The sequence below is a fragment of the Phalacrocorax aristotelis genome, chromosome 13, assembly GCF_949628215.1.
Source record: "Phalacrocorax aristotelis chromosome 13, bGulAri2.1, whole genome shotgun sequence".
In the NCBI taxonomy this organism is placed as follows: Eukaryota; Metazoa; Chordata; class Aves; order Suliformes; family Phalacrocoracidae; genus Phalacrocorax; species Phalacrocorax aristotelis.
This window is the reverse complement of record NC_134288.1, coordinates 859,624-885,286: the sequence shown is the minus strand read 5'-3', so window position 1 is coordinate 885,286 and position 25,663 is coordinate 859,624. Positions and strand designations below refer to the sequence as shown.

The following is a 25,663-nucleotide window of genomic DNA, read 5'->3' as shown; positions in this document are numbered from 1 at the left end:
TTACCATAAGTGTAAGCATCATGGTCTGCAGGGATTCCTCTCCTGGTGACTAATGAAGAGCGATCCTTTTGACAGGAGAAGCCCTTTGAAAACTGAAAAACAGCTCCACAGTCGAATGTGAGATTTCATCAAAAGGAACAGAAGCCATGGTAGCTTATGGCACTGGGAAGTGGCCATAAGAATAGGGCTCTGATTAACTATTCTTTGTACTTCAGGAATTTCATTCATCCACAGAAACTGCAAAGGCATCTTGAATCCAAGCAGAATGAGCTTTGAACATGGTCTGAAGGTTCTCCCAATATCACCTCACAGCAAGTAACTTCCACCTAACTTCCAGGAAAAAAAACAGATGGGTCCCTTCTAGGCAGGGCATCAAAGAGTGAACGGTCCACATAATGAGTTATCACATGAGAACCAACTCTTGAAAACAGTTTCAATCTTTAGAGCAGATGAAGAAACACAAACTATGACTACCTTTCCAACGGATCGTTAGATTGCTCTGCCCAAACTGCTCTAAGATAGCTTCGCTTGAATGTCTGCATTGTATCTACTGTAGCCACGTGGCTCCTCAGAGTTGTGGTTCCTACGCAGCCTCTGACATAACTAATAATCTGCCGGTGATCTGCATTTCAGATTTAGGTGCCTAAAGCAACATGAAGATTGGGTGGCTGTGCAGTAGTACGTTGTTCTGATTGCAAGGATATGTGGTATGTGGCTGAAAGTGGCATGATTTTGGCTGAAGAGCCTGATGTGGCCAGGGCTTCCAGGGTTGTGGGGTTTGCACAGCATTATAAAACTGCGTAGGACAAGGGGGTCAAATTCTGGTGTAGCTTCATCCACATGTAGATCAGTCCTTGCATGGAACAAGCGCCAGAACTACACTTGGATTTCACCTGGGAGGAAACTGGTTTGGTGGTAAACTGAAGCTGGGCATGGACCACCCACACAGTGAACAAGATACAGAACCAAAACCTGGGAGACAGCTAGGGAGCCAAGTCGTCTTGTATGTGAAATTCACAGAGGTACTGGGGCATGTGGCACTTGTCTTTTCCTCGCAGGATTACACAAGAACGCTGGGTAGCACTGGTGGTGAAGCCTGCCAAACAGGAGAGCTGCTGCCTCTACCGGTGTTTTGTTTGCAAAAGAAACATAACAGCTTACATCATTCTGCTGCCCTAAGACTACAGGGCCCAAATAATGATAACCAACAGGCTTGGTTTTTTCTGTTTTTGAAAAAGACATTCTCCATTGCTCTTGAGATCCCCTGCGGAATGACAGCAACCAAAATTAATGCTTCCAAATGAATGAATGAAATCACAGTTCTTTCTGCTCCCTCAGGCTGGCATCAGAAAAGACCATAGCTTGTCTCTGTTCTCAGCATCTTCGTTTCATCCTGGTACATCCTTGGTAATTTTTTTATCCTACCTGTCCCAAAAGAAGGACATATTCTGAAAGCTGGGCTGCAAACCTAGCCACGCTCTTTTGGAGGCTAAAGGAGTTTTTGAATTGCAGACAAACTGACCTTGGGTTATTCTCCAAAGAACATTTTTAGGATCTCGTTGCTGCTTTGACTTCCCCTGAGCGTGCACTAGGAATGATTCATGAGGGAACATGATGAAAATGCATGGTCACTGTCATCTAGGTGGGATGGAGGAGGCTGAAATCTGCCTCATCACTGCTGTGCAACATTACAGGTAACATTACACCATAGAAATTGTGACTCTTGCTGGGGTGGTCACATCAAGAAAGTCGAACAGATTGTGTTGCTTCCACCAGAGGTCAGGTAGGGCCAGCATCAGAATACAAGGAGAAAGTCTGAAGGCTTTCACTTGCCAAAGCAATAGGGAAGAAAGGTACTTACTTCACCATCTACTTTCATATACACCGTGGGGACCACTTTGACAAAATACTGAAACATCATGGAAGCTATAAGCAAAGACAGAGAGACACAATTAATAACCAGCAAAGAGCTGGGAAGTTTAACTGACAGGTTAGGTAGACACAAACTGGTTTTGTTCAACTTGTCAGGGGACATCTTTCTGTGCGACAGGTAGTGGAGGTTTTCAAGGACACTGAAGTTAATATCTGACAAGAGTTTTCCTTGTGCCAAAGCAAATCTCGTTCCTGTTCTAACCAAAAGCAAAACTACCAGCATTATGTCCTTGACTAAACGAAAAACTTTCTACAAACCAGTTATCTTGCTGTAGTTTTACCAGTGTTGCTGTACGCTTCTATGGGAAAACTTATCTTGGGCCGCATATCTCCGGGACACAGGGCTCTACCCACCCTGGGGACAGTGATGCACAGACATCAATATGATGGATACAAAATGTCCGTTTATTTGGCTGCGTCACACGCTTATATAGCTCTTGCGCTTCCTGTTCCTGCCACTCCTATGGGGAGGAGTCTATCTTTCCATCACATCCCGTGATCTTCCAGTCGCCGATCCCTGTCTATTCCCCTACATACCAGTACAACTCCATGAAAATTCTTATTCTAGTGCATGAAAACCTTGATATTTAGCAGCATAGCCCTAAGAAAACATACTTGAGTCTAAATGAGTAGCCTATATCAACTTCAGTTAACGCTACAGTTGATTCCTGTAGAAAGAAGCACGGCTTTTCTCCTATCAGGAGATGAAAAGGAAGATCTGGATCAGTGAAGTTAAAAATAGAACTCCTGCTGCTGCCTCAGACCAGCAGCAACCCTTCAGTTCTCTTAAGGATAATGGAAGTCAGGAGTCACTTGGAAAACCTATTTTCTATGAAATTCCCTAGAGGAGGAGATTATTCATCCAGTTCTACAGAAGCAGTAATTCTCTTATATACTATCTGTAGCTGGTCTGCAATAAACATAAATTTGACATGCAGTCTACTTCTCCCGCTTCTTTTCCAGAGCATGCCTTTGGTCCTCATTCATCAAGAATTGACCCACTGGTTCTCCGAGGCCCTCTGCTGGAAACCTTCAGCCTACAGAGAGTTTTACCAGGCAGCTACAGGCCCCCTCTCAGAGAGCTTGTTGCTCCACAGAAAAACTACAGCATCACAATAGTATCGACCATTATGACACCTTTTAATTTTCCTGGATCTTAGTTTAAGCACCATCCTTTGATCTGGGTACAAGAATTAAAATCAATGGTAGAAAATTTGAAAGAATGGATCCGAGTAGGATTAACAGTCCTACCACCACCTCAAAGCAAACGACTTCTTCCTCCAAGCTTTATCACGTAACAGCACCCCAAGTACCTGCAAAGGCAAACTTTGCAGACTTCAGTGTCTGCAAAGAGATAACTGATCTCTGCCGTGGCAGGTAAAGTGGCATGGTCAGGATCCTTCAAGGAAAATGCACACAAGCAGGCTTGTGTGAATAAACCAAGATTATGGTTTGAGCAGTAGTAGCAGGGGGAGAGAACTGCCTTTCCTTCTCCGGCCAGCAAACCAGAGCTATCTAGAAAAGATCAAGTGAAATCAGTGAAGTTTTCAATTTCACTGCAGCTGTTCAGCTGTTACTGTTGGGTAGATCAAGGTCAGGCAGACACCATGGCGCTCTCAAGGCCTATTAGTTAGGCCTTTTTTCTCTATCCTGCATCTTCTTGTTATCTCCTACCACACACAGTAGCTAGGCAGGGCTCTCCTTGGACTACACCAGATGTAGGTGCTTAATAAATTCGTGCTGTACCTGCTGTTTTGCATCCATGAACACTGAAAAGAGAGATCTTTCTGAAAGGTCGCAGAATCAGAACACCTTGGCAGATTTGTTCCAGATGAATGGAGGCAGCTGTTCCAGAAAGAGCACAAGGGGGAGGAGTCCACATTTTACACAATGGTGTCAGGGTTCTCATTAAAGACTGGGGACCTCGCTCCTGTCCTCTTCTAACACAGACACTTAAACACAGACACTTAAAAAGAGATTTCTCTCAGCTGGCTTTTACCTTGCTGTGCAGTGACGTCCATCCCATCCAGAGGGTTCACAATGCCTGGATAATCCCTTCCAAATGAGAGGTGTTTGATATAGTGCGTCATATTGATCTGAAATGGAAATGCTTGTAACTCAAACAACTGCACAGCATCCCTGAGGGGCAAGATAAGGGGCCTACAGTTCATTATTTGTATATTTTTCTGAGTGCGGCTCTGGAGCAGAGATAGGTCCTCCCTTACTCTGCACGTCCTAACAGTAAATTCCAATGCACTTACTCTTCCTTTTTTTATTCATGGGAGATTCCAAGATGTGGAATTTCTCCTTTTCCTGCTGGAAATCCCCAGATCCCAGTGCCCCTCCCTCCCATCTACAGAGCAGGCTCTCCCACCCACCCCTCTCCCTGCTGTAGCAGCACCATGCTGTCAGCTGCCTTGGTGGCATAGGCACAAGTAGCATCTGCTTTCCTCCCAGCACAAGGTAAACTCCAACAGATCCAGAAGCAGCTGTGAAAATGTCGACCTTCATAAACTGGGAAGCACAGATTAAGGACAAGGCAGCCTAGGGAGAGGGGAAGAGGCTTGCCAAGCAACATGCAGACATCCCAGAACACACTTTAGACCCTGTGTGAAAGCCGGTCCCAGGTTTTGCTCAGGCTCATAAAGCCAGGTCTGGCTGAGATCAGTACACTAGGATCTCAGTGTGGCAAAGGCAGGGAAATCCAGAAGGAAAATAGACCAAGAGAACTAGAACACTATCTTGGGGACACTTACGTTATCAAGTCCAAAGCTCTGCAGATCGTGAACTGTAACAGAAAAATAGTTTAACAATGTAATTCAGACTGTGACAAGCAGCATATCTATTTACCTTATTCCAGCTTCTAAAGGGAGCTCCTCTCATTTCCATCACGATTTAAAATGGCAAGAAAATCGCCTGGGTTTCTCTCTTGCTTGCAGTAGGACATGTGATAGATAAAACTGCTGCAATTCCCCTCCTGCCATAGACTAGCCACTGCTGGAGTGAAGGAAAGTAACTTTAAATTTGGGGTTAATTCAGATTAGGTATTTCAGTCCTCACCTGAACACGATCTTAATCAAGGGCAAAAACAAGATCCCAGGGGCAAACAAGGAACTTCACTGTTATCTCAGTCACCACCTGATACACATAACTCCTCCAACTGCTGTAAAACAGAGAGGCACAACAGATCTAAACCAACAACTGAGCAGAGCACATGCCTTAACATCACATGCAAGTGCCCTAAAGAAACCATCATCATCTTCGCAACTCTCAGCGCTCTGCCTATCAGCCTTGTTACTGCTGCCTGGAGAACGCACAGGGAAAGGAAAAATCTTTGTGGGGACGGCCTGAGCAGGGTATTTGCAAACCACTGGTGACTGTCACCTGTGCTACCATTTGGTGAATTTGGCTTGCACTCTCTCTGCCCTTCCTGCATACAGCAACACGACAACGCCTGCAGCACCACACACCCCAAGAAGGGATCTGGCAAAGATACGGGCAATGGGAGGCAATGGATATCTTTTGGTGGGGCTACTTAAATGACTTGATGCAATGCCAGAAGCATCAGTCTCAGGATGAAAACATAACTTACTACTTGATTTCAGTATGGCTCCTACCAGGTTGATCCAAAGTCACACAATCATCTTAACGTAGCCAGAAGCTGCGGCACACTTTAACAGGTAAATTCACATGCTCAGGATGCCAGACCTCACCTTTCAGCTCAGCAAAGAAAAATACACTTCAGAAATTGTGGGCTACTATTTTAGGAGCTGATGAATCCAGATCATCAAGTGCTGCTGCATTATTAACAAAGATGAGGAACCCTGCTCATCTGAAGGTTTCTGATATACGGCCTAGCAGAAGACAGGCTGCAATGCTAAAGAAATAATTGGAACTAGCCTCTCCTTGAAAACATTTACTTAACAAGAGTGTGCTGTGGACTCTTCTTTTTTTTGCCATTAACATCTTTCAGTAAAGCACCAGAAGCTTCACTTGCATTAAATAAAACCCTTACTAAACCCAAAGATGCAAAACAGAGAATGTACAGTTAGAAAAGGAAACGCTAAGCCTGAACTATACCCCTCCTAACTCCCTGATCTAGGGAGAGGGCCTTGCATTTCACAGTTAATATGTTCAATGCTCAGAAACTAAGGCTGCAGTCCCTGGAATTAAGGCAATGGTTCTGCATTACAAAGAGCTCAGAGCTGCAATGGTTTCAGAGGTTCCTGTGGCGCTCTCTGGCAAGTGTGCAGACCCATCACTGCCACTAGCACAGTGCTCTGTGTGCATGTGCTGGCAACGGGATCAAAGAACTCATTTGGCTTTCAAAAAGAAACTCCTACTAAAAATTTGGAAATAGATGTGAAATGGTGGGCAGGGAAAGCAAAGGGAGAAGTGGCTTTGGGATTACGCTATGCTGTTTTTCTTAATGGTTACCAGCAACACCCTCTTTCATGCTGCAGTATTATTTGCACTTACATCAAGAGTTAGGTGGCTTAGCTGTCAGTGAAGGGTCAAGTCCTCCCACCTTTTGTACAGACACCAGCAGGCTAACCTTCAGTTAAGGCCAAAGTTCTACAGAGATCCTGGCTCTGGTGGATCTGCATTTAAATTGGACCTACTGCCACAGGAATAAAAGTCTTTGTCCCCCCATCTTTCTGTTGATGGCTCATTCCCGTCCCACCCTCCTTTTGGTCATGAGTCACATCAGAGAACGTAACAGGCTGAAATGTAAGTATTGCTTTACATGAGGCTATTTTTCCAGCCAGAGCAGGTCCAAAGTAAGATTAATCACCCAGCTGCACAAACACTTGTGCTGGCACAGTGCAGCGATGCACAGGGAGGGACAGGGGTGCTCCTCCTGGTAGCTGTGCTGCTAGAACTCTAGGCAGGATTAAGGTGGTGTTCATCAGCTTTAACACTTGGGTAGTCACATTCATTAGCATGCAGAGTGGGAGCTGAGTACTAGGAAGACTGACAAGTCTTACTGTACCAGCCCCCTACCAGAGAAATTCAAGGGCAGCACTTGAGAAAGACCCATCATTAACTAACCTGTTACCCTAGATTTACATCGCATGTGACCCCATTTTAACAGTTACGGCTATCCAAAGCAAAATTTCCCCGCAGCGCTCTGCTCTGCCTTCCACAGATAAAACGCCTCTGTAGTTTTCATAAAACTCCCCTCCCATAAGTGATTTACAGCTCTGCCAAAAAGCATGATTTATACGTTCAGTTTCTAAAAGAGTCTTCCACCAGACCACAGGTTTATTTATCTCTCATCACTGAGGATTATGCTAAGCACATGTGTCTATACCCCAGGTCGCAGAGAAACGTTTAGCTAGCCATAGTTTGCTTAACATAAAACAACAGACTATTTAGCCTGCTTAGAGAAGAAACAGAACAAGGAAACAGTCAGAAGACCTTAAGAGACCTTCAGCTGGGACCAGAGACTGTTATTCCTGAAGAAACAGAAACACATTCCTTCCTTTCTGTAACTGCAGCTAATTGGCTAGCTAGGTAAAATAGAGACACCTGTAAAACATCTTCAGTTTGTCAAGAAGTCTGTCTGGTTTTATATAACCTAGTTTTCTTCACTGTTTTAGTAACACAGCTTTGAGAACTGCTGTCTATCTGAAGAATTAATTCGCCCCCTCTTGCATTTCTGACCTGAACAACCACAAAGCCTCCTTAGACTGTGAAATTCACTCCTTTACCTGTAAAACAGGGTTAACAGCGCTTATGGCTACTCAGGACTCTGTCAATAAACACCTTCAGGCTGCAAGAAACCCACAACACAGCTAACCAAACACGTTGCTCCAAGGTGAAGTAGGGTGCCAATTTTCAAACTGGGGGTGCATTTTCTGGAGGAAAATATCTTACAGGAGCACAGCGGCAGAAAGAAGATGAGTGGCATAAGGATACATCATCAAGAGGGGGTTGAGGCAGGCAGCAACACAGAAAACATTGCAGCTAGGGGCAGGAGCGAGCAAAGCCGAGCACCTGAGCCCTCTACCAAATGTTACTGAGTTGAAACATCACATCTCAACCTGTAATCACCATGATTAGGGTAAGAATTAAGAGACCGAGGCAACAAACGGAACCTTGTGGTTGGTGTCTACCACAGGACACCCCATCCAGGGGAGCCTATTAACAAAGCCTTCTTACTCCAGCTACAGGAGGCATTGTGCTCACAGCAGTCTCTCATCCTTGCTGGGGGACTTCAACGACCTCAACATCTCCTGGAAAAGTAGCATGGTGAGCTGTAGGCAGTCCAGGAGACTCTTGGAGTGCACTGAGGGTAACTTCTGAAGCCAGGTAATAGCCCTACCAGAGGGCATGCGATAATGGACCTGTTGGTCACCAAAGCAAACGACCTAATTGGTGACGTCAACTGGAGGCGGTCTGGGCTGCAGTGATCGTGCACTAGTGGAGTTCGCGGTCCTGAGGGGTATGGGTCAGGCAAACAGTAAAGTCAGGACCCTGAATTTTAGGAAAGCACCCTTCCAACAACAGAGGCCACTGGGAAACTGCCCTCAGGGACAAGGGTGCAGAACAGAGCTGGCAGATCTTTAAGGACACTCTCCCTAGAGCGCAAGAGCTGTCGATCCCCAGGTGTGAGAAACCAGGAAAGGAAGGCAAGACCAGCATGGATGAGTAGAGACCTGCTGGTCAAACTAAAGGGCAAGAAGGAAATGCATAGGCAAGCAGAAGCAGGGACAGGTATCCTGGAAAGAGTATAGGGACGCTGCCTGGTTGTGTAGGGATGGGGTGAGGAAGGCCAAGGCACAGGATTAAATGCGATAATTATCCTGTCTGACTTCAAAAGGCAGAAGTCTCTCCAACGTGTCACCATGACCCCCTTGATTCCATTATCTGCACGGAGGAACTCATACTCTGCCAACACATTATCTCCAACACTGATACATTAAAATCTTTTAAGACAAAGATTCTCAACCTTTTCCATCCGGTGACCTTGCTCACCACGGAAGAATGACCTGGGATGGCTCTCCTTTTAATTTTCAGGAAATCTTCTCAAATCCCAGCCTAGATCAACAGCTGCTCCCAAAGGAAATTTATGGGCACAGCAAATAATAGAAATCACATTAGCTCTGTGGTAACAGTTGGCGGGGGCGGGGTGGGGAAATGATACAGCAACACTTACTCTCAACAGCATGCACTACAAAAATGAACAGAGTAGCAGAGAAAAGAGAAACATTCGGACCCTTACAATGAAAAGATGCAGAGATTCAGACAGAACAGCATTTAAAACTCATACTAAAAGGGGAAAGAGTAACAGCTTTGCTGGTGTGCTTTGTAGGCCTTACAAAATGGCTCCCAGCTCGCCAAAGGACTGATACATGGACAAGCAATCATTTAAAGAGTAACAGAGAAACAAAAATGCAGGAATTAATAACTAAAAAGAAAAAACACAGTGGGATTCCCATACATGTTAAGTGAGCTCTAAAGCAGCACACCACATAACAATGCTCATTATATTTAGATTCTTTTTCAGTCTTAAGGTAACAGAAAGGTCATTCTAGGAGCAACCAAAGCTATTGAGAAGTGCACTCTAGGTGTACATTCACAACGTACTAACATTCAAAGCTGGGTAACAAGTTTTTGTTCTCAATCAGTCCTGTGCTGCTTTCATCACACCTGATGCACAGAGAAGGCAGCAAACCACGAGGCTGTTTTTGTTCATTCTGTTGCAAGATCCCGAGAAGGGTGAATACCTGGAAGGGTGGTGGGCAGCAGAAATGTATGTTTGGACGGTGTATCTCAAAGGAGGTTAAGTAACCTCCTTTTTTGTTTGTTTCCATAGACCGCTCACATATATTCAGCACTGTGCACGACTAACCAAGTAACTGTCGTAAGAATTCTACCTCCTCAGAGATGGGCCTCTGAATCCTTCACACACAGCAATTTCGATCCACTTTGCCAAATGCTTCATCCCTGGTGGTGCTTCTACAACAGCATGTTTTTTGGTATGGAGAAGGTATGGAAAGTACAGAGAGCCTCCAGATGGCTGCTTGACAAATGCTAGCTATTCCCCACAACGAGTACGACTTGAGCTCTTGACGGATTATAGCCCGGTGACAAATGGAAATGTCACATTTGTGGTCTCCACAACGGACCTGATATAACCTGAAAACAATTTGTCCATCTGCACAGAAATGGGGGAGACCTTGCATCTTTGAGCACCAAGACAACCAAACTCTGAAAGGACTTTACTAGTGTAAATAGGTTCTGGCTGTCAAACAAATCTCTAGTAGAGAAGGGAGTAAACCCTCCCTTAAGTACACAGGCACAACATTTAACGAAGATGTACAACTGACCAGTGCATCTGGGCTCTCAGAGAGCTAACAAAGCTTCGCACACCTCTAGGAAAAGCTCTGTGGCTCTGAGCAGGCAGCTGCTTTTCCAAAACCATCATCATCTCGGAGAGCAGCTTACTTGGGATTTCTCCTTCCACAATCACCACCACAAATGAGGAGGAGAACAAATGGTAATCACAAAAATAGTGCCGTTGGAGATAACTTTGCTCCTCCAGTTGAGAAAATCACAAAATCCGGACCGCATACAAAGCTGCTTCACCCACAAAAATAGTTACGGTCATTGAGAGCATGTCGTTAGGACAGAGAAGGCCCTGAACATTGACATCAGCATCAGCTTCTTTCCTAGGGAACTGAAGGAATCCAATGATACATTTTAAGGAATCCTGAAAAAAAAAAATAGTGATGATGGCACCTCAGCAACAGAAGGGTCCAAAGATAATCTAAAGGATGAATGAGAGGCCTCAGCTTCCCCTTGATGAGAAGAAATATGGCAAGGAAGAAGGAAGTGATATGACAATCATCTCTCTCCCGAGGAAGCTATCATTCAGGACTCTCCCACCTGCTGGAAACTCGCTGCCAGCCCCACAGCTGAAGCAGGAGATGGCTGCTACTGTACAGGCATGGACAGAAATGGCAGCAGCACCTGAACCACAAACCTCAGGAGGTTAAAAAGCTAGATCATTCAATCATTCCTCTTTTCTCTGAGACAGGAAGGTGTGAACTGCTGCACAGCAAACATTTATGATATCCAGAATCACAATGAGGCACAGCTGGTGCTGGAGGTTGTCCTTAGAGAAGCACGAGTGAAAGAACTTCACCAAAACCTGTAGAGCCCTGCATAAACTGGACATAAAATCTCAGTTTAGAATTCAAAGCCTGTGGAACAGACAACAGTGAAGCAAGCCCAATCTCAGCTAGTACCAAATGAATAAGCAGGGCTTGAGGCTGTGCTGCTTGGAACAGAAGACTGTAAATAGCAATAATGGCTGACTATTTTTCTCGTGATGCAGGAGAGCCAGGACTGCTAGGTTCAGTGCCAAAAAAGTCTGCTTGGAAGTGCTTCAGTCCTCCTCACAAAGTCCTCCTTTCAACCGTCCTCCTAACAACCTGGGATTTCTCAGTGCAACTGGACCACAGATGAGCTGAGGAACAAGACAAGACCACTTGCAGCCGGTATGACGTTCAGGAGTGGGGATCTTCTCTGACAGTGAAGACGGAGCATCACGGTGCAGGCTTAAAGCGACCAGTTTTCAATGCTTCCAATAACTTGGGATGAAAATCAGCATCGCTGCTTGCTTCAAAGGCACACTCCCTAAGTTTCAGCTCAGATTCTCTGGGAACACAGCATGCGAACTACAGACAAGAGCACCTACCCAAGAAGTACAAGCAGGATAATTACACGCTAGCTAACAGGTAATTAACCATTATTTTTTATGGCACAAAGGCATAATGTCAGCCATGTGAGTTCTCCTAGAGAGCAAAATTTCAATGCCCTGCAAGATGAGGAATGAATAGCAACACACACTAAAACATCTAGTAATGATGAAAACAGATTAAATATAAACAAAGTCTATGCTGCAGAAATACCTCTAGTAATAAAGTACTCAGCCTCCACTGGTCAGCTGAGGAGAACACAGCATCTCCTTACTCGTGAACCAGTCAAGAGGGAAAGCACAGTAGAAGTTGTCTTTTATAGATACAACAGGGGTCAAACTTGATCAATTCATGAGTCTTCCAGTTAGCTACACTGGAAATGTGATCATGGATGGATAAAAATCGCATTAATGCAGCAGAGCCAGATCTTTCTCTTCCAGTATCTAAAGACAGAATGAAACCAACCCCCTCAATTTCCAAATTGTTTTCTTCATGGCCTGAGGATTATGAGAAGCCAAGAGGAATGCAAAGCTGTATAATGACTGTAGAATTGCAGAACAATGTGTAAATATGGACTCAATACCAAAAGAACATGAGAACAAAGGTTACATACAAGCATAGAAAAACATCCACACAAAAAATAAGGGAAGCAAAATCATCTCACCTGGATTTAACGTTCGCGCAGGCAGAAACAAAATAAAAAGGACAAAATAACTTTTCTCTTACAAGTGGACAAGCTTTTTTGTTTTTTTAAACACAGTTTTAGTTTTTCAGCATTACCAGTGCTTCTGGTTCCTTCAGACACATGAAGATGACTCAAGTCTAACCACCAGCTGTACAACTGTGGTATAGCTACTCCCAACGTACTTTTTGTCCAACATGCTATGGAATGAACTTTCCATAGTAGCGACATTCTTCATCCCCTTATTTGCTGATTTAAACAGGTAGGGAATAGAAGGCAGTAGCAAAAATACTATCAGTCATCACAGTTTTGTATCAAATAGGTCTAATAAAATTGTCATTTTGATTGGATTGTTAATGTGGTTTTTGATAATAATTTGGAATATTCAGAGTTCTCTGAGACACTCAACTTCATCCTCTGTGACATTCTGTTAAGAGTATTAATAGGACTGAGCATTAACGCAGACTTTAACTGGATGAAAAATCACACGCTCATAAGTTCCTGTGTGGAATTATGATCCAAATGAAGTATTTTCAGGGGAGCTCTGGAAATGTCTCACACAGCTCTGTCCTCTGACTAACAAACACTAGTCAAGTTCTTTACCTGTAATTAAAGGGGAAAAAACCTCTTTGCTTTCAGGGTCAGGGAGAACTCCTTGGTTGCTGGTTGGTGCCATGAAAACATTGGCCACAAAAAGGTTGGGAAAAAAGGGAAATCACATGTTACAATTAACTAGGAAAGCAAGAGAGAACAAAAGGAAGAAAATCATTATGCCACTGCCTGCATCACGCTTAGCCTGGACCTTAATCCTGGGTGCAGTCTGGTATTATCATATTTTATTAGTTACAACCACATTTGGAGATTGAGTTATTTATTGACAATATGTTTTGTCTACGTGTTTTAATGCAGACATGTATATTGACTAACAGGAATACATGAAACAGGTAGCCTATGACTCCTGGGTGCAGCCTGGCACCTCCAGACAGAGCTGAACTGAACTGAAGGAGGTTCAGAGAAAGGAAAGGAAGGAAATTCAGAGGTTGAATGGCTTCCACAAAGAACTACCTGAGTAAGCTAGGGCTCTTCAGTGGGGGAAAGACATGGCCCATAGGCTGGTATAGGAAAAGTCTACGATATCCTGAGAGGCAGGGAAAGAGCAGGCAGTGACTGTTCACTCTTTTCCAACAGAGGAACAAAGGCCATCAGATACAGCTGGTTGGAGCAAGCGAGAGGAGGTGTTTTTTCTTACAGCAGAGCAGACCTACTGAACACCTTGCAAAAGGGTGTTGTAAAAGCAAAAGGTTTACATGGGTTCATGGTGAGATGGGAGAGAGAGCCACTGAAGGACTCTCAACAGACTGTAACAGACTCAAGATGCCAAGGGCTAAAAACAGTTGCACATGCAGAAAAGTATTAGGGGCCTTTTTTCCTCACTATTTAATGTGACAGAATTCCCAGAAAGCAGAAAGTTTGTCTGACCATCATCCCTCCTGTTACTCCTTTTCGCTGTCCTCAAAACGCTAATATCCCTAACTCTGCCTCCAAAAGGTTTGCAGTAACTATATAGCCCTTTCTGGTTTTCACCTGTATTTTCCAACTTCAATTTTCAGTTCACTTGTGCAAGACTTCTGGGGCACATGCAATTAGAGAGCTCTCCTGACCTCAGCCCCTCTGCTGCATACACAAAGTACTTGCTCTCAGGACAGCCAGCTTGCATTCATGCCTCTTACAGAGAACAGATGCAATACAGAGATGCTTCTTGTTAACTTATAAAATCATAGAATCATTAAAGTTGGAAAAGTCCAACTGTAAACCCAGCACTACAATGTCTCCTAAACCATGGCCTGAAATGCCACATCTATACGTCTTTTAAATACCTCCAGGGATGGTGACTCAACCACCTCTCTGGGCAGCCTATTCCAATTCCTGACCACTCTTTCAGTAAAGAAATTTTTCCTAATATCCAATCTAAACCTCCCCTAATGCAGCTCGAAGCCATTTCCTCTCATTCTATCCCTAGTGACCTGGGGGAAGGGACCAACACCCACCTCACTACAACTACTTTCAGGCAGTTGCAGAGAGCGATAAGGTCTCCCCTCAGCATCCTCTTTCCAGACTAAACCCCCCCAGCTCCCTCAACCTCTCCTCATAAGACTTGCTCTCCAGACCCTTCACCAGCTTCGTTGCCCTTCTCTGGACACGCTCCAGCACCTTGATGTTCTCATACTGAGGGGTCCAAAACTGAACGCAATATTTGAGGTGTGGCCTCACCAGTGCTGAGCACAGGGGCCCCATCCCTGCCCTGCTCCTGCTGGCCACACCAGTGCTGACACAAGCCCGGGGGCTGGTGGCCTCCTTGGCCACCTGGGCACTGCTGGCTCATGCCCAGCCGGCTGTCAGCCAGCAACCCCAGGGCCTTCTCCGACGGGCACTTTCCAACCCCTCTGTCCCAGGCCTGGAGCGTTGCCTGGGGTTGGTGTGTCCCAAGGGCGGGACCTGGCACTTGGGCTTGTTAAACCTCATACAATTGGCCTCGGCCCATTGATCCAGCCTGTCCTGGTCCCTCTGCAGAGCCTCCCTATGCTCAAGCTGATCAACACTCCCACCCAACTTGGTGTCGTCTGCAAACTTACTGAGGATGCACTCAATCCCCTCATCCAGATCACTGGTAAAGATATTAAACAAGACTGGCCCCAACACTGAGCCCTGGGGAACCCCGCTCATGACTAGTTGCCAACTGGATTTTGCTCCAATGACCACAACTCTCTGGGCTCGGCCACCCAGCCAGTTTTTTACCCAGTGAAGAGTACACCCATCCAAGCCATGAGCCGCCAGCTTCTCTAGGAGGATGCTATGGGAGACAGTATCAAAGGCTTTACTAAAGTCCAGGTAGATGAAGTCCACAGCCTCTCCCTCATCCACTAGGTGGGTCACCTGTCATAGAAGGAGATCAGGTTGGTCAGGTAGGACCTGCCTTTCATGAAGCAATGCTGGCTGGGCCCGATCCCCTGGTTGTCCTGCACATGCCTGGTGAGCTCACTCAAGATGAACTGCTCCACAACCTTCCCCTGTACAGAGGTCAGGCTGACTGGCCTGTAGTTCCTGGGTCCTTCTTCCGGCACTTCTTGCAGATGGACATCACATCAGCAAGCCTCCAGTCATCTGGGACCTCTCCTGTTAACCAGGACTGCTGATAAATGATGGAGAGTAGCTTAGCAAGCTCCTCCACCAGCTCCCTCAGTACTCTCAGGTGGATCCCATCCTGCCCCATAGAGTTGTGAGTGTCCAGGAAAATCTGGAGAAAGGAGGACTTCCCCTTGGTTGACGGGGATTGGTTCAGAGATCACCTATGCAAACTGGATCCTCGCAAATCCATAGGCCCCGATGGGATGCACTCGAGGGAGCTGGTGGATGTTCTTGCCAAGCCATCCATCATCTCTGAAAGGTCGTGGAGGACAGGAGAGGTACCCATGGACTGGAGGAAAGCAAATGTCACTCCAATCTTCAAAAAGGGCAAGAAGGAGGACCTGGGAAACTACATGCCAGTCAGCCTCACCTCTGCCCCTGGAAAGGTGATTGAGCAGTTCATCCTGGAGGCCACCTCCAGGCATGCAGAGGACAAGAAGGTTATCAGAAATAGTCAATATCGATTCACCAAAGGAAGATCATGCTTGATCAACCTGATAGCCTTCTGTGAGGGTGTGACTGGCTGCGTCGACAAAGGGACATACCGAAGAGCTATGAAGATGATCAGGGGACTGGAGCATCTCCCTTATGAGGAAAGGCTGAGAGACATGGGTTTGTTCAGCCTGGAGAAGAGAAGACTGAGGGGTGATCTCATCAATACTTAGATCTGAAGGGCAGGTGTCAAGAGGATGGAACTGGACTCTTTTCAGTAGTGCCCAATGACAGGACAAGGGTCAATGGGCACAAGTTGGAACACAGGAAGTTCCACCTCAATATGAGACAAAACCCCTTCCTTGTGCGGGTGCCAGAGCAGTGGCACAGGCTGCCCAGAGAGGCTGTGGAGTCCCTTCCCTGGAGACATTCAAAACCTGCCTGCATGCGGTCCTGTGCCCCCTGCTCATAGTGTACCTGCTCAAGCAGGTGGGGTTGGACAAGATGATCTGCAGAGGTCCCTTCCAAACCCTATCATTCTGTGATTCCTCTTAAAGATATGAGGCAGGGACTGGGGGAGCAAAGTCCCTCCCACTGTAAGAGAAGATCAGGTTCAAGACCACCGGGGGAACCTGAACACACATAAGTCTATGGAACCTGACAAGATGCATCCCAGAGTCCTGAGGGAGTTGGCTGATGTAGTCGCCTTGCTGCTGTGCCTGGGAGGATCATGGAACAGATCCTCCTAGGAGCTACACTAAGGCACGTGGAAGACAGGGAGGTGATTCCAGCCAGTCAGCATGGCTTCACCAAGGGCAAGTCTTGCCTGACCAACCTAGTGGCCTTCTACTATGGAGTGACTATATCAGTGGACAAGGGAAGAGCTACTGATGTCACCTCTCTGGACTTCTCTAAGGCCTTTGACATGGTCTCCCACAGCATCCTTATCTCTAAATTAGAGAGATATAGATTTAATGGGTAGACTGTTTGATGGATAAGGAATTGGCTTGATGGTCTCATCCAGAGAGTAGTGGTCAACGGCTCAATGTCCAGATGGAGATCAGTGACGAGTGGTATCCCTCAGGGGCCCGTACTGGGACCAGTACTCTTTAATATGTTCAGGAATGACATAGACAGCAGGATCAAGTGCACCCTCAGCAAGTTTGCAGATGGCACCAAGCTGAGCGGTGTCGCTGACATGCCTGAGGGACAGGATGCCATCCAGAGGGATCTGGACAAGCTTGAGAAGTGGGCCCATGTGAACCTCGTGAGGTTCAACAAGGCCAAGTGCAAGGTCCTGCACCTGGGTTGGGGCAACCCCTGGTATCAATACCAGCTGGGGGATGAAGGGGATTGAGAGCAGCCCTGAGGAGGACTTGGGAGTACTGGTGGATGAAAAGCTGGATATGAGTCAGCAATGTGTGCTTGCAGCCCAGAAAGCCAACCGTATCCTGGGCTGCATCAAAAGCAGCACGGCCAGCAGGTCGAGGGAGGTGATTCTGTCCCTCTGCTCTGCTCTGGTGAGACCCCACCTGCAGTGCCGAGTCCAGCTCTGGAGTCCTCAACTCAAGGAAGACATGGAACTGTTGGAGCAGAGGAGGGCCATGAAAACAGAGGGATGGAATACCTCTCCTATGAGGACAGGCTGATTGTTGGGGTTGTTTAGTCTAAAGAAGAGAAGGCTCCAGGGACACTTAATTGCAGCCTTTCAATACTTAAAGGGGACTTACAAAGAAAGATGGGGACAGACTTAATGGGTCTGTAGTGATAGGACAAGGGGTAACGGTTTTAAACTAACATAGGGTTAATTCAGACCACATATAAGGAAGAAATTTTTTACGATGAGGGTGGTGGAACACAGGCGCAGGTTGCCCAGAGAGGTAGTAGATGCCCATCCCTGGAAACATTCAAGGTCAGGTTGGACAGGGCTCTGAGCAACCTGATCTGGTTGAGGATATCCCTGCTCACTGCAGGAGGGGTTGGACTAGATGACCTTTATAGGTCCCTTCCAACTCAAACCATGATTCTATAAACTATCATAATTCTGGCCACCATGTATTTATACAATGGAGGAAGTCCTTTACAACTTAAATTTCACTCTAGAAGTCCTGAATTGCTTTAAAATTATCCTGAGATACTCTCCAAAATAACCCTTCCAGAGATACTGATATTCAGGTCCTGGACTAAACACCCTACGTGATGTTATTTTACAGCAGAGCAGCAAAGTTTTGTGGAACAAGTGAGACAGAGACTGCCCAGTAACATTCTCCTCCAAGTTCTATCACAGCCATGTGGGCTGCACCTCCAGAAACCACTCTTCTATTTGTTCATGGTGGTTCTAAACCTCTGTAACAAAACTTCAACAACATCCTCCCCACTAAAGCAGTGCTGCTATTATTAGGGATAGCAATGCAAAGATATTAAAGAAAATGGTCAGATACACTGGAAACTAAAGGTCACAATAAGCAGGAAAAGAATATACGTTACCATGTACATGAGACTGTTGGAAACTTTTTCCTGGTGCAAAGTGGAAATTTCCAGCTACCTGCAGGAGACAGTAATCTTTCATTAAAAGGTCTTAATCTATATCAACAAAGGAGTTGTACTGGTGCTTGGATTTTTAAATTTTTGTTTAAACAAAATACACACCAAGCAACTCATTTTCACACGTGACAATATCAGCAGATTTTGTCCTAAAAGAGATACAAATTTCCCCTTTTCCTCACAGGCAGTCACGTGGAAAGCCATAATTACCTACTGATGTTGATAACAACTGTTCTATGCAGACTATTTCAGTGCACATAAAAAAGGGAAGAAGGAGGAATTAACTCTATTGGGAGGGAACTGACTGCTGCTGCAGGAAACAAAACTGTATCACAGAAAAGGAGTGGAGAAAGTAACTGAGAGGGGGAGTAAGCAAGGTAAAAAAAAAACCCTTAACAAAGAACAGTGATCCTATAAATACACCCATGAAAATAAGCTGCAAGCAAAAATACAGCACTAAACCTAAAAACAAAACAAAACCCCACAAAAAACCCAGAAGACAAAGATTGTTAAAATTTCATCCTGCAGTCTGAAAGGGATATGGATCCCTTATGATGCCAATCCTCCCTGACTCTTACCAGCAACCATACACACTCTCCCCTGGAAGACCAAAATGACCCAAACTCACGTGCTACACTACATATTCAATGTCTGTGCAAACCTATTGCTTATGTTAACAGCAGTCCTGATGAGAATTGAGATGTGCAAAAGTGCAAGTGCATAACAAAGTCCCCCAGAAATTTCCCCGGTGACACCCACCCCTTGCTACTTCCAGCATCCCCCTTTGAATCTTTCCTGCTCATCACACTTGCAATAGAGGGTCCTGTAATGGTTCGGTACCCATGGTGATTCTCAAATCACAATGTCTGGCTTTGTGAGTAAAAGGTTTACTTTCTAGAAATAAAGAACGTGGTCTCCACGAAGAGTACACAAAGATGGGGGGTGGGGGGGAAAACAAACCCACAAACAAAAACCCCAACAACAACAAAAAAAACAAACCCCACCAAAAAACCCCAGCGTTTTAATTTAAAAAAAAAAAATTAGCCTGGGCCTGACTCCTAGAAGACACTTGCATATGTAACCTGCATGTCCAAGTGTTCCAGTAGTCGTGCTTCCGCTGTTTTTCTAATGGAGATAACATTTAGCTCTCTCTAGCACCTCTGCTGGCAAGTTGTTGGTTACTGTTATCTCCAGCATCCACTGGTGGTCTCTGTTTTAAGGCTAGAAGGGCAGGTGGGACAATCTGACCTCAAAGCAGCTGCCTCTCCTTCTCCAGGAACCTTGGCAAAAAGACTCGCTAGCCAGACGGTAGGAGAAGCTAAGCTTCTCCAGCTGGCATGCTTCCTATCAGCCCACGCAAGAAACAGAGAATTAGTCCCTTCCCACTGCTTTTCCCAGCTCTCCTGCTGAACTCCCTGACAGGCATGAGTACGTTGCTGAGCCCAGGGGTTACTATATTACAGTCCTGTGAACACCTGAAGCTGGAAAAGGAGAGGAATGCCCCAACTCTGCCTTGTCACAGTCATCACCATCATGCGGCAGGTTCACAGCAAAACCCGTCTCTCACCTTGTTGACCTCTAGGAAACCATACACTTGGCAGCCCTCGTTCTTCTGCTCTTGCATTTTCTGGCTAAACCCTTCCCTCTTGCACTGCTCTATGCTATCCGGGTTCTTGAAGGCCCAGCCTCGCCGCCTGTACGCTTCTCTGACATCGTCACAAGTATTACAACACCTGCAAAAGCACAAGCACCATCTTACCATCTTTATCGCTAGAAAGAGACGCTCCAGCTCAGGACTTGAATTTCTTGCTGGTCTTTTCTTCAACAAAGCAAACATCAGGGACTGCACCTCAAAAGGTGGCTTAATGCTCCTGAAGGAGCTCGAGCTTCCTGGTGTACTTTTTGAGACTTTGGCAAGCTGTTTGAATGCAGCGCTTGAGTCTGAAGAGGGCTTTGCCCATCCATTCAGACAGCCAAGTCACTCCTCAGCAGAGACATTTGCTACACAAGTGACATCGGTGTCCCACAGTTCTGAGCAGTTTGGAACTTCCCCGTGTGAACAAAGCATCTGCCTGTTTCTATTCCTCCCTTCCTCTGTTTGTAGGGCAAGACTGGGACACGGGAGGGAGAGTTAATGGCAAACTTTCTTCATTACTTTTCAACCTCTGGGTAATATCTTGGTCACCAGAAAGAAGAGTTTTCTCTCTTGGTTCCATGTTTTGCTGGGCCAAAGAAAAAGTTGAAGGCTGGAATCATGAAACCCTCTAGACGGAAACACAGCTGGGGAAGGACACAGCTTGACAGATGGGACAAACCAAATTACCAGAGAGATAATAATAGCCAAGGAGAATCCAGAACCTATGGACTATCACAGATCCATCCTGACAGGACTCCGCAGGTAAGAGGAATGAGAAACACCAAATGACACGTGCTGTTTGTGTGAGCATCAAACGTTTGGTCTTTGCTCCCATAAGGATGCAAAGGCTGCGGCAGAACTGAGAAGGCAAAGCCATAAACAGGCTTCATTCCAAGGCAGCTCACGTAAACACTGAAATAATTTACACAGCTCCCCAATGGACACCAAATAATCCCAGAGAAGATACCATCTGCTGAGACACAATCTTGGTGCTGCTGCAAAGGTAGTGCAATTTGCACTGCTCATAAACAGGTACGTAGACAAACTAGGCAACCTAACTCTGCACATTAACAATCGTGAGTGTAGCTTCCAAAGGCATACCAAAACCACAACAGTTCTCGTCATTCTCTGAACACGTGCCCAGGAGGATTTAATTGCACAGACCTTCACAGACATTTGGAAAAAAAAAAAAGTGCATGCAAAGTAACATACGGACTCAAGGGCTAAGAAGATATGAAAAGCCGTTACCGGATGTCCTCCGACTCTGCCCCGTAACAGCTCTCACAGCGATCGGCATCCAAAGAATTTGGATCAAACATTTCTTCTTCTTCTTCTTTCCCCAGCTCTAAGACAAAAGAGGATTCAAAGCGATGAGGCACGTCTAGAAACGCTACTTTGTACCCTTGAGTTTGTTGCGACACACAACCGTTCTACACATGAATGCAATGATTTTGTGTTGGAAGCTGTGCTGCCTGCACCCATAGCCCAGCTGCAACGGCACGCACAGAGCCTGCTGAGGTGTGAAGTAAGACCGATTAACACAGTAGCATCTGTCATATCAAGAACACCCTCCACAGAAAGAGCCGGCAACCTGTAAGCCTTCCTGGAGCATTCATCAGATGTTACCCGCATAGAGGCCGTGATAAAACATTGTCTGAAGTAGACCCAATCAGCACATGGTGACTGACACAGGACTTGTTACACAAAACTTTAAACAGGTTTTGTGCCCAGACATTAAAGTTATAATGCAAAACCTCTGAATAGAGACAGGTTGCTAACTGACACAGCAGTGAGAACACTATCACCACACTCCCGTAACAACGGGAGAAACTCTCCTACCTACTGATCATTCATCTCTTGGCTTTGACTTCAAGCCTTTCAAATTCAAGAACAGAAGAGTTAAATCTGAGTGATACAAATAAACAAATTTAGTTCATGCTGATACATACAACTACACTAACTCCCAGAAAGGTAATAAGCAGCTCACGTTTTGAAAAGGAAGAGTCAGGACAGTGTGTATTATTAGTAGATTGCAACACCTTGCCAGAATCACTTCTGGTTTGTACCAAAGTACAACCAAATTGCTTCTGGTTAGTATTGAAGTGCAACCATGAGTCATAACATGTAAAAACTGTAGAGGAGAGGGTTATGTACCCAAGGACCACTTCTACAACTTGTAACCAATACATCAACTAAAACATGTTTATCAGGTATGCGTTAACACAGACACACACACAAAGTAAATGCAGTTAGGGTGCAAGCTTAGGCTTAAGGGTCAAGTCACTGGAGCCTTCCCTGGAGGGAGGCTCCTTCCTCTAACCAGGTTGCCCCACTTGTCAGCCCACTGTCATTTAAAGACACAACCATAGTCAAGTTTTGCCAGAACAGCTGCTTGATTTCTAGTTGTAAAAGACCATTAACTCAGCAGCTTTACTCCTGAAATACGTCCATGAGTCCTTGTCGTAATTTCACACTGACTAGGCAATGATTTGCCTCGCAAAAGTAGAAAGTATAATAGGAGTTTGTCTGATCTAACAGATTAGTAGATTTGCATGCTATAAACTCTTCAAGACTTTGTGGCGTTTAAATGCTCTTCAGCTGTCACTTGTTCCCGTGAATCTCAAAACACGCGTACAGTGATGGAAAGACCGCGAGAGCAACCAACCAAGAAAGGCAGAATAGCATCTTACCGTGTCTCTCGGCCTCTGGAGTCACCCGATTGCCAGCTTTATCCAAACGTTGTTTAAACAGGTTGTGCTCTACATCCAGCTGCTGCTCTCCTGCTACGTCCATGGCATCAATGCTCAAATCTGAAACCAGCGAGCAAGGAAAGTGGTCTATAAACACATGTTTTTTGTGGCCTGTGGCAGGCTGAGGAAGCATTCAACCTGTGAAACTTCCAGAACCTTTCAGCCATTGAGGGGTAGGAATGTGCCAAACGGCCAGAGTGTGTATGGCGGGGGCCAAGAGACACTTGGGGAATAAGACACACGCTGCAGCACCCTAAAAGATCTTTCCAAATACTGGGTTTGGTTTGGAGTACAAGGACTGTTTCCAGCTGCCACAGAAAGCATTACCCCGAGAGGTAAATACTCTTAAGGTAAATCCCCCCGAACCAAACCCCTCAAAGCCCTTAACTATTTCCGGAGTTTGGGAGTTAAGCTTAAAATTGGTTGAAAGCTCCCTCTACCTCCACGCCCTCACCCACCCCCCTTCAACAGCAGCACATTTCCATGTGACCCCCTTTCACAAAGAAGACTGAGAAGGTGTGCAGTCTTGGCCTGGTATCGAAGCGCCGCGACGCGCTTGCTGCCTGCACGCTCTCTCATAAGACTGACGGCTTCTCTGCGCAAAACAGAAGCTTCCAGCCTCTTTGGCCTTCCCACGCCTTTTTAAATGCGAGGAAGGCAAAGACCAGTAACATCCTGGGTGGTCAGAAGGAAGTCAGACTCACTACATTTAAAGCGCGATGCTGTACCCAGAGGAATTACAACAGAACAAGAGGCAGGGAAGATTAATGGACGGTCAGACAACGCGCACAGCAGTAACACCCGGTAAGACCTGCAGAATCTTCCATCACTTCATCCTGCAACTTTGCTTTGAATTTAGAATTCAGAACTTTTTCAAGTTTTGAATTGAATTAACCAGATTATTGCTGCTCATTCCAGTTTGACAAATTCTGGAGAAAGGTTATCACGTGGCATTGGCACCACAGAATTTAAGTACAAAAGTCACAGAAGAGTTGTGCCTCGTCAAGTAACTTGCAAAGGAGACTACAGTTCTTCAACAACAATACAATGAAAACTTGAGTCCCAAGTGAACTCTATGTCAGCTTTTTCATTACTACTGTGCCCTCTGACAAAGTATAACACCATACAGACACTTAAGTGGGCTTATACACCTTATCCTAATTTGTCATCTAGAAAAATAATACTGCCTGACTGGAAGCACTGGTTTAAGCACCCTGCTGGCCGGGCTGGAGCCACTGCGTAGCCACATGGTGTCACCGATTCCTCCCTGTCTGTGGCTCAAGCAGCAGCCCAACACTCGGAACCACCAGGCACACTGAGCCTCTCGGGTCCTCTGCAAGTACAAAAATTATCCCCACTAGTCAGAAGTCGGACTCACAAGCACATGGCATATGTGGAAAAATAACATCCAGATTGATCTTCAGTTTATCTCCCCTTGATTTGTCAACATACAATTCCGGGTGAACCTAGGAATAAAGAAAAAACAAAGGGTCCTGTTCCACTTGGAAGCAAATCAAAAGGCCTTTCCCCCCACTGCTCTGGCTCAGGAGCTGAGTTTTAAGATGTGGGATTTGCAGAACACCTGAGCTGCTGCCCCCCACACCCACCATGGTAGCTGAGCGCTTGCCGTTTCCAATACTTTGAAGAAAAGAGAGTAATTCGGGAATCTTAGCATTTGGGGTGGGTCGTGGCTTCCTGCGCTTGCTTCCTTTTCTTTGTGCTGCCTGCCGATGGCGGAGGCAGTGAGGAGAACAGATCTCGAGACACGTTACAGGAGGCCACAAGCCAGCCTTGGCGCCCAACGGCGGTGGGAGGAGGGCAGCCCGCTCCCATCGCCACGGCGGCCAGCTGGGGGAAATGAGGAGCTCCAAACACACCTGCGTCGGGTGAAGCCGCTGCCTGGGCAGCCCGGAGGCGGCGGCGGCGACCCGGCGGCACGGCAGGACTGCACGGGTCGCAGGGCCGCCCCTCCGCCGGGGCACCGCGGGCAGGAGGCAACACCGGGCCCCCCGCCGCCGCCAATACTCACCTCCTTGGTGAGGTAGTACTGCAGCTCCGAGAAGAAAAGCACCACCATGATGAGCCCGCTGACAACCGTCACTGCCGGGGAGACAAGAACCGCCATCAGCCCCGCCTCACCCCGCCGCCACCGCCTCCCGCCGGCCCGGCAGGTCCCCCCGCCCGGCCGCCGCCCCACGGCGAGGCCCGGGCCCGCCCGCTGGCCTCCGGCCGCCCTCACCCAGCGCGCCCCCGCACGTCTTGACCCGAAAGTCTTCCAGGGTCTTGGGGAAGGCATCGAACCGCTTCAGCCGCCACAGCGAGTCCATGGCGCCGCGCGGCCCGGAAAAGAACCCGCCTTCCGGGGCCGGGCCGGCACCGCCCCCGGCAGCGCGGCCCGAAGCCGGCCGAGGGGGCTGGCGTGGCGGGAGGGTCCTCGCTGCCGCCTGGGGCCCTTCTGACCCGCCCTGCGCAAGGGCCCCCGGAGGGCACGCGAGAGACGCGGGCGGTGCCGAGATCGGTGCGCGGGAAAACGGCTCGATCCCAAGGCGAAGCTGCCGGTAGCGGCAGCTGGCGCTCGGTCCCACCCGGTGCCTCCGTCTCGAGGCTGCTTCTTGCTTGTGCCCTTCCGAGAACCACCAAGCGGCCCCTCAGACTGAGCTGTAGCAGCAGCAGAGCTGCAAGCAAATCGTCTCGGCAGCACAGCAGCACTTTGTGTGCTGAAGCACGGAAGGAAGGAACACACCCCACTCCCTTATCCCACCTTCCACCCCTGGCCTGTACTCTTCACCCC

The 25,663-nt window shown here is 46.8% G+C and overlaps 1 protein-coding gene across 1 annotated transcript in view; it reads right to left on the bottom strand.

The window, feature by feature from the left end:
- ERGIC3 (ERGIC and golgi 3) overlaps positions 1-25,621 on the bottom strand; it is a 30,392-nt gene extending 4,771 nt beyond the window's left edge. Inside the window, exons 1-10 of the mRNA XM_075108847.1 lie at positions 25,112-25,621; positions 24,902-24,972; positions 24,251-24,338; positions 22,813-22,932; positions 21,371-21,467; positions 20,054-20,219; positions 18,430-18,487; positions 4,689-4,720; positions 3,932-4,028; positions 1,862-1,926 (exon numbers count right to left, since the gene is read on the bottom strand). Of these exons, the coding sequence (XP_074964948.1) occupies positions 1,862-1,926; positions 3,932-4,028; positions 4,689-4,720; positions 18,430-18,487; positions 20,054-20,219; positions 21,371-21,467; positions 22,813-22,932; positions 24,251-24,338; positions 24,902-24,972; positions 25,112-25,199 (882 nt within the window). The 5' untranslated portion in view covers positions 25,200-25,621. The remainder of the gene's footprint in view (positions 1-1,861; positions 1,927-3,931; positions 4,029-4,688; positions 4,721-18,429; positions 18,488-20,053; positions 20,220-21,370; positions 21,468-22,812; positions 22,933-24,250; positions 24,339-24,901; positions 24,973-25,111) is intronic.
- Between the last annotated feature and the right edge of the window lie 42 nt (positions 25,622-25,663).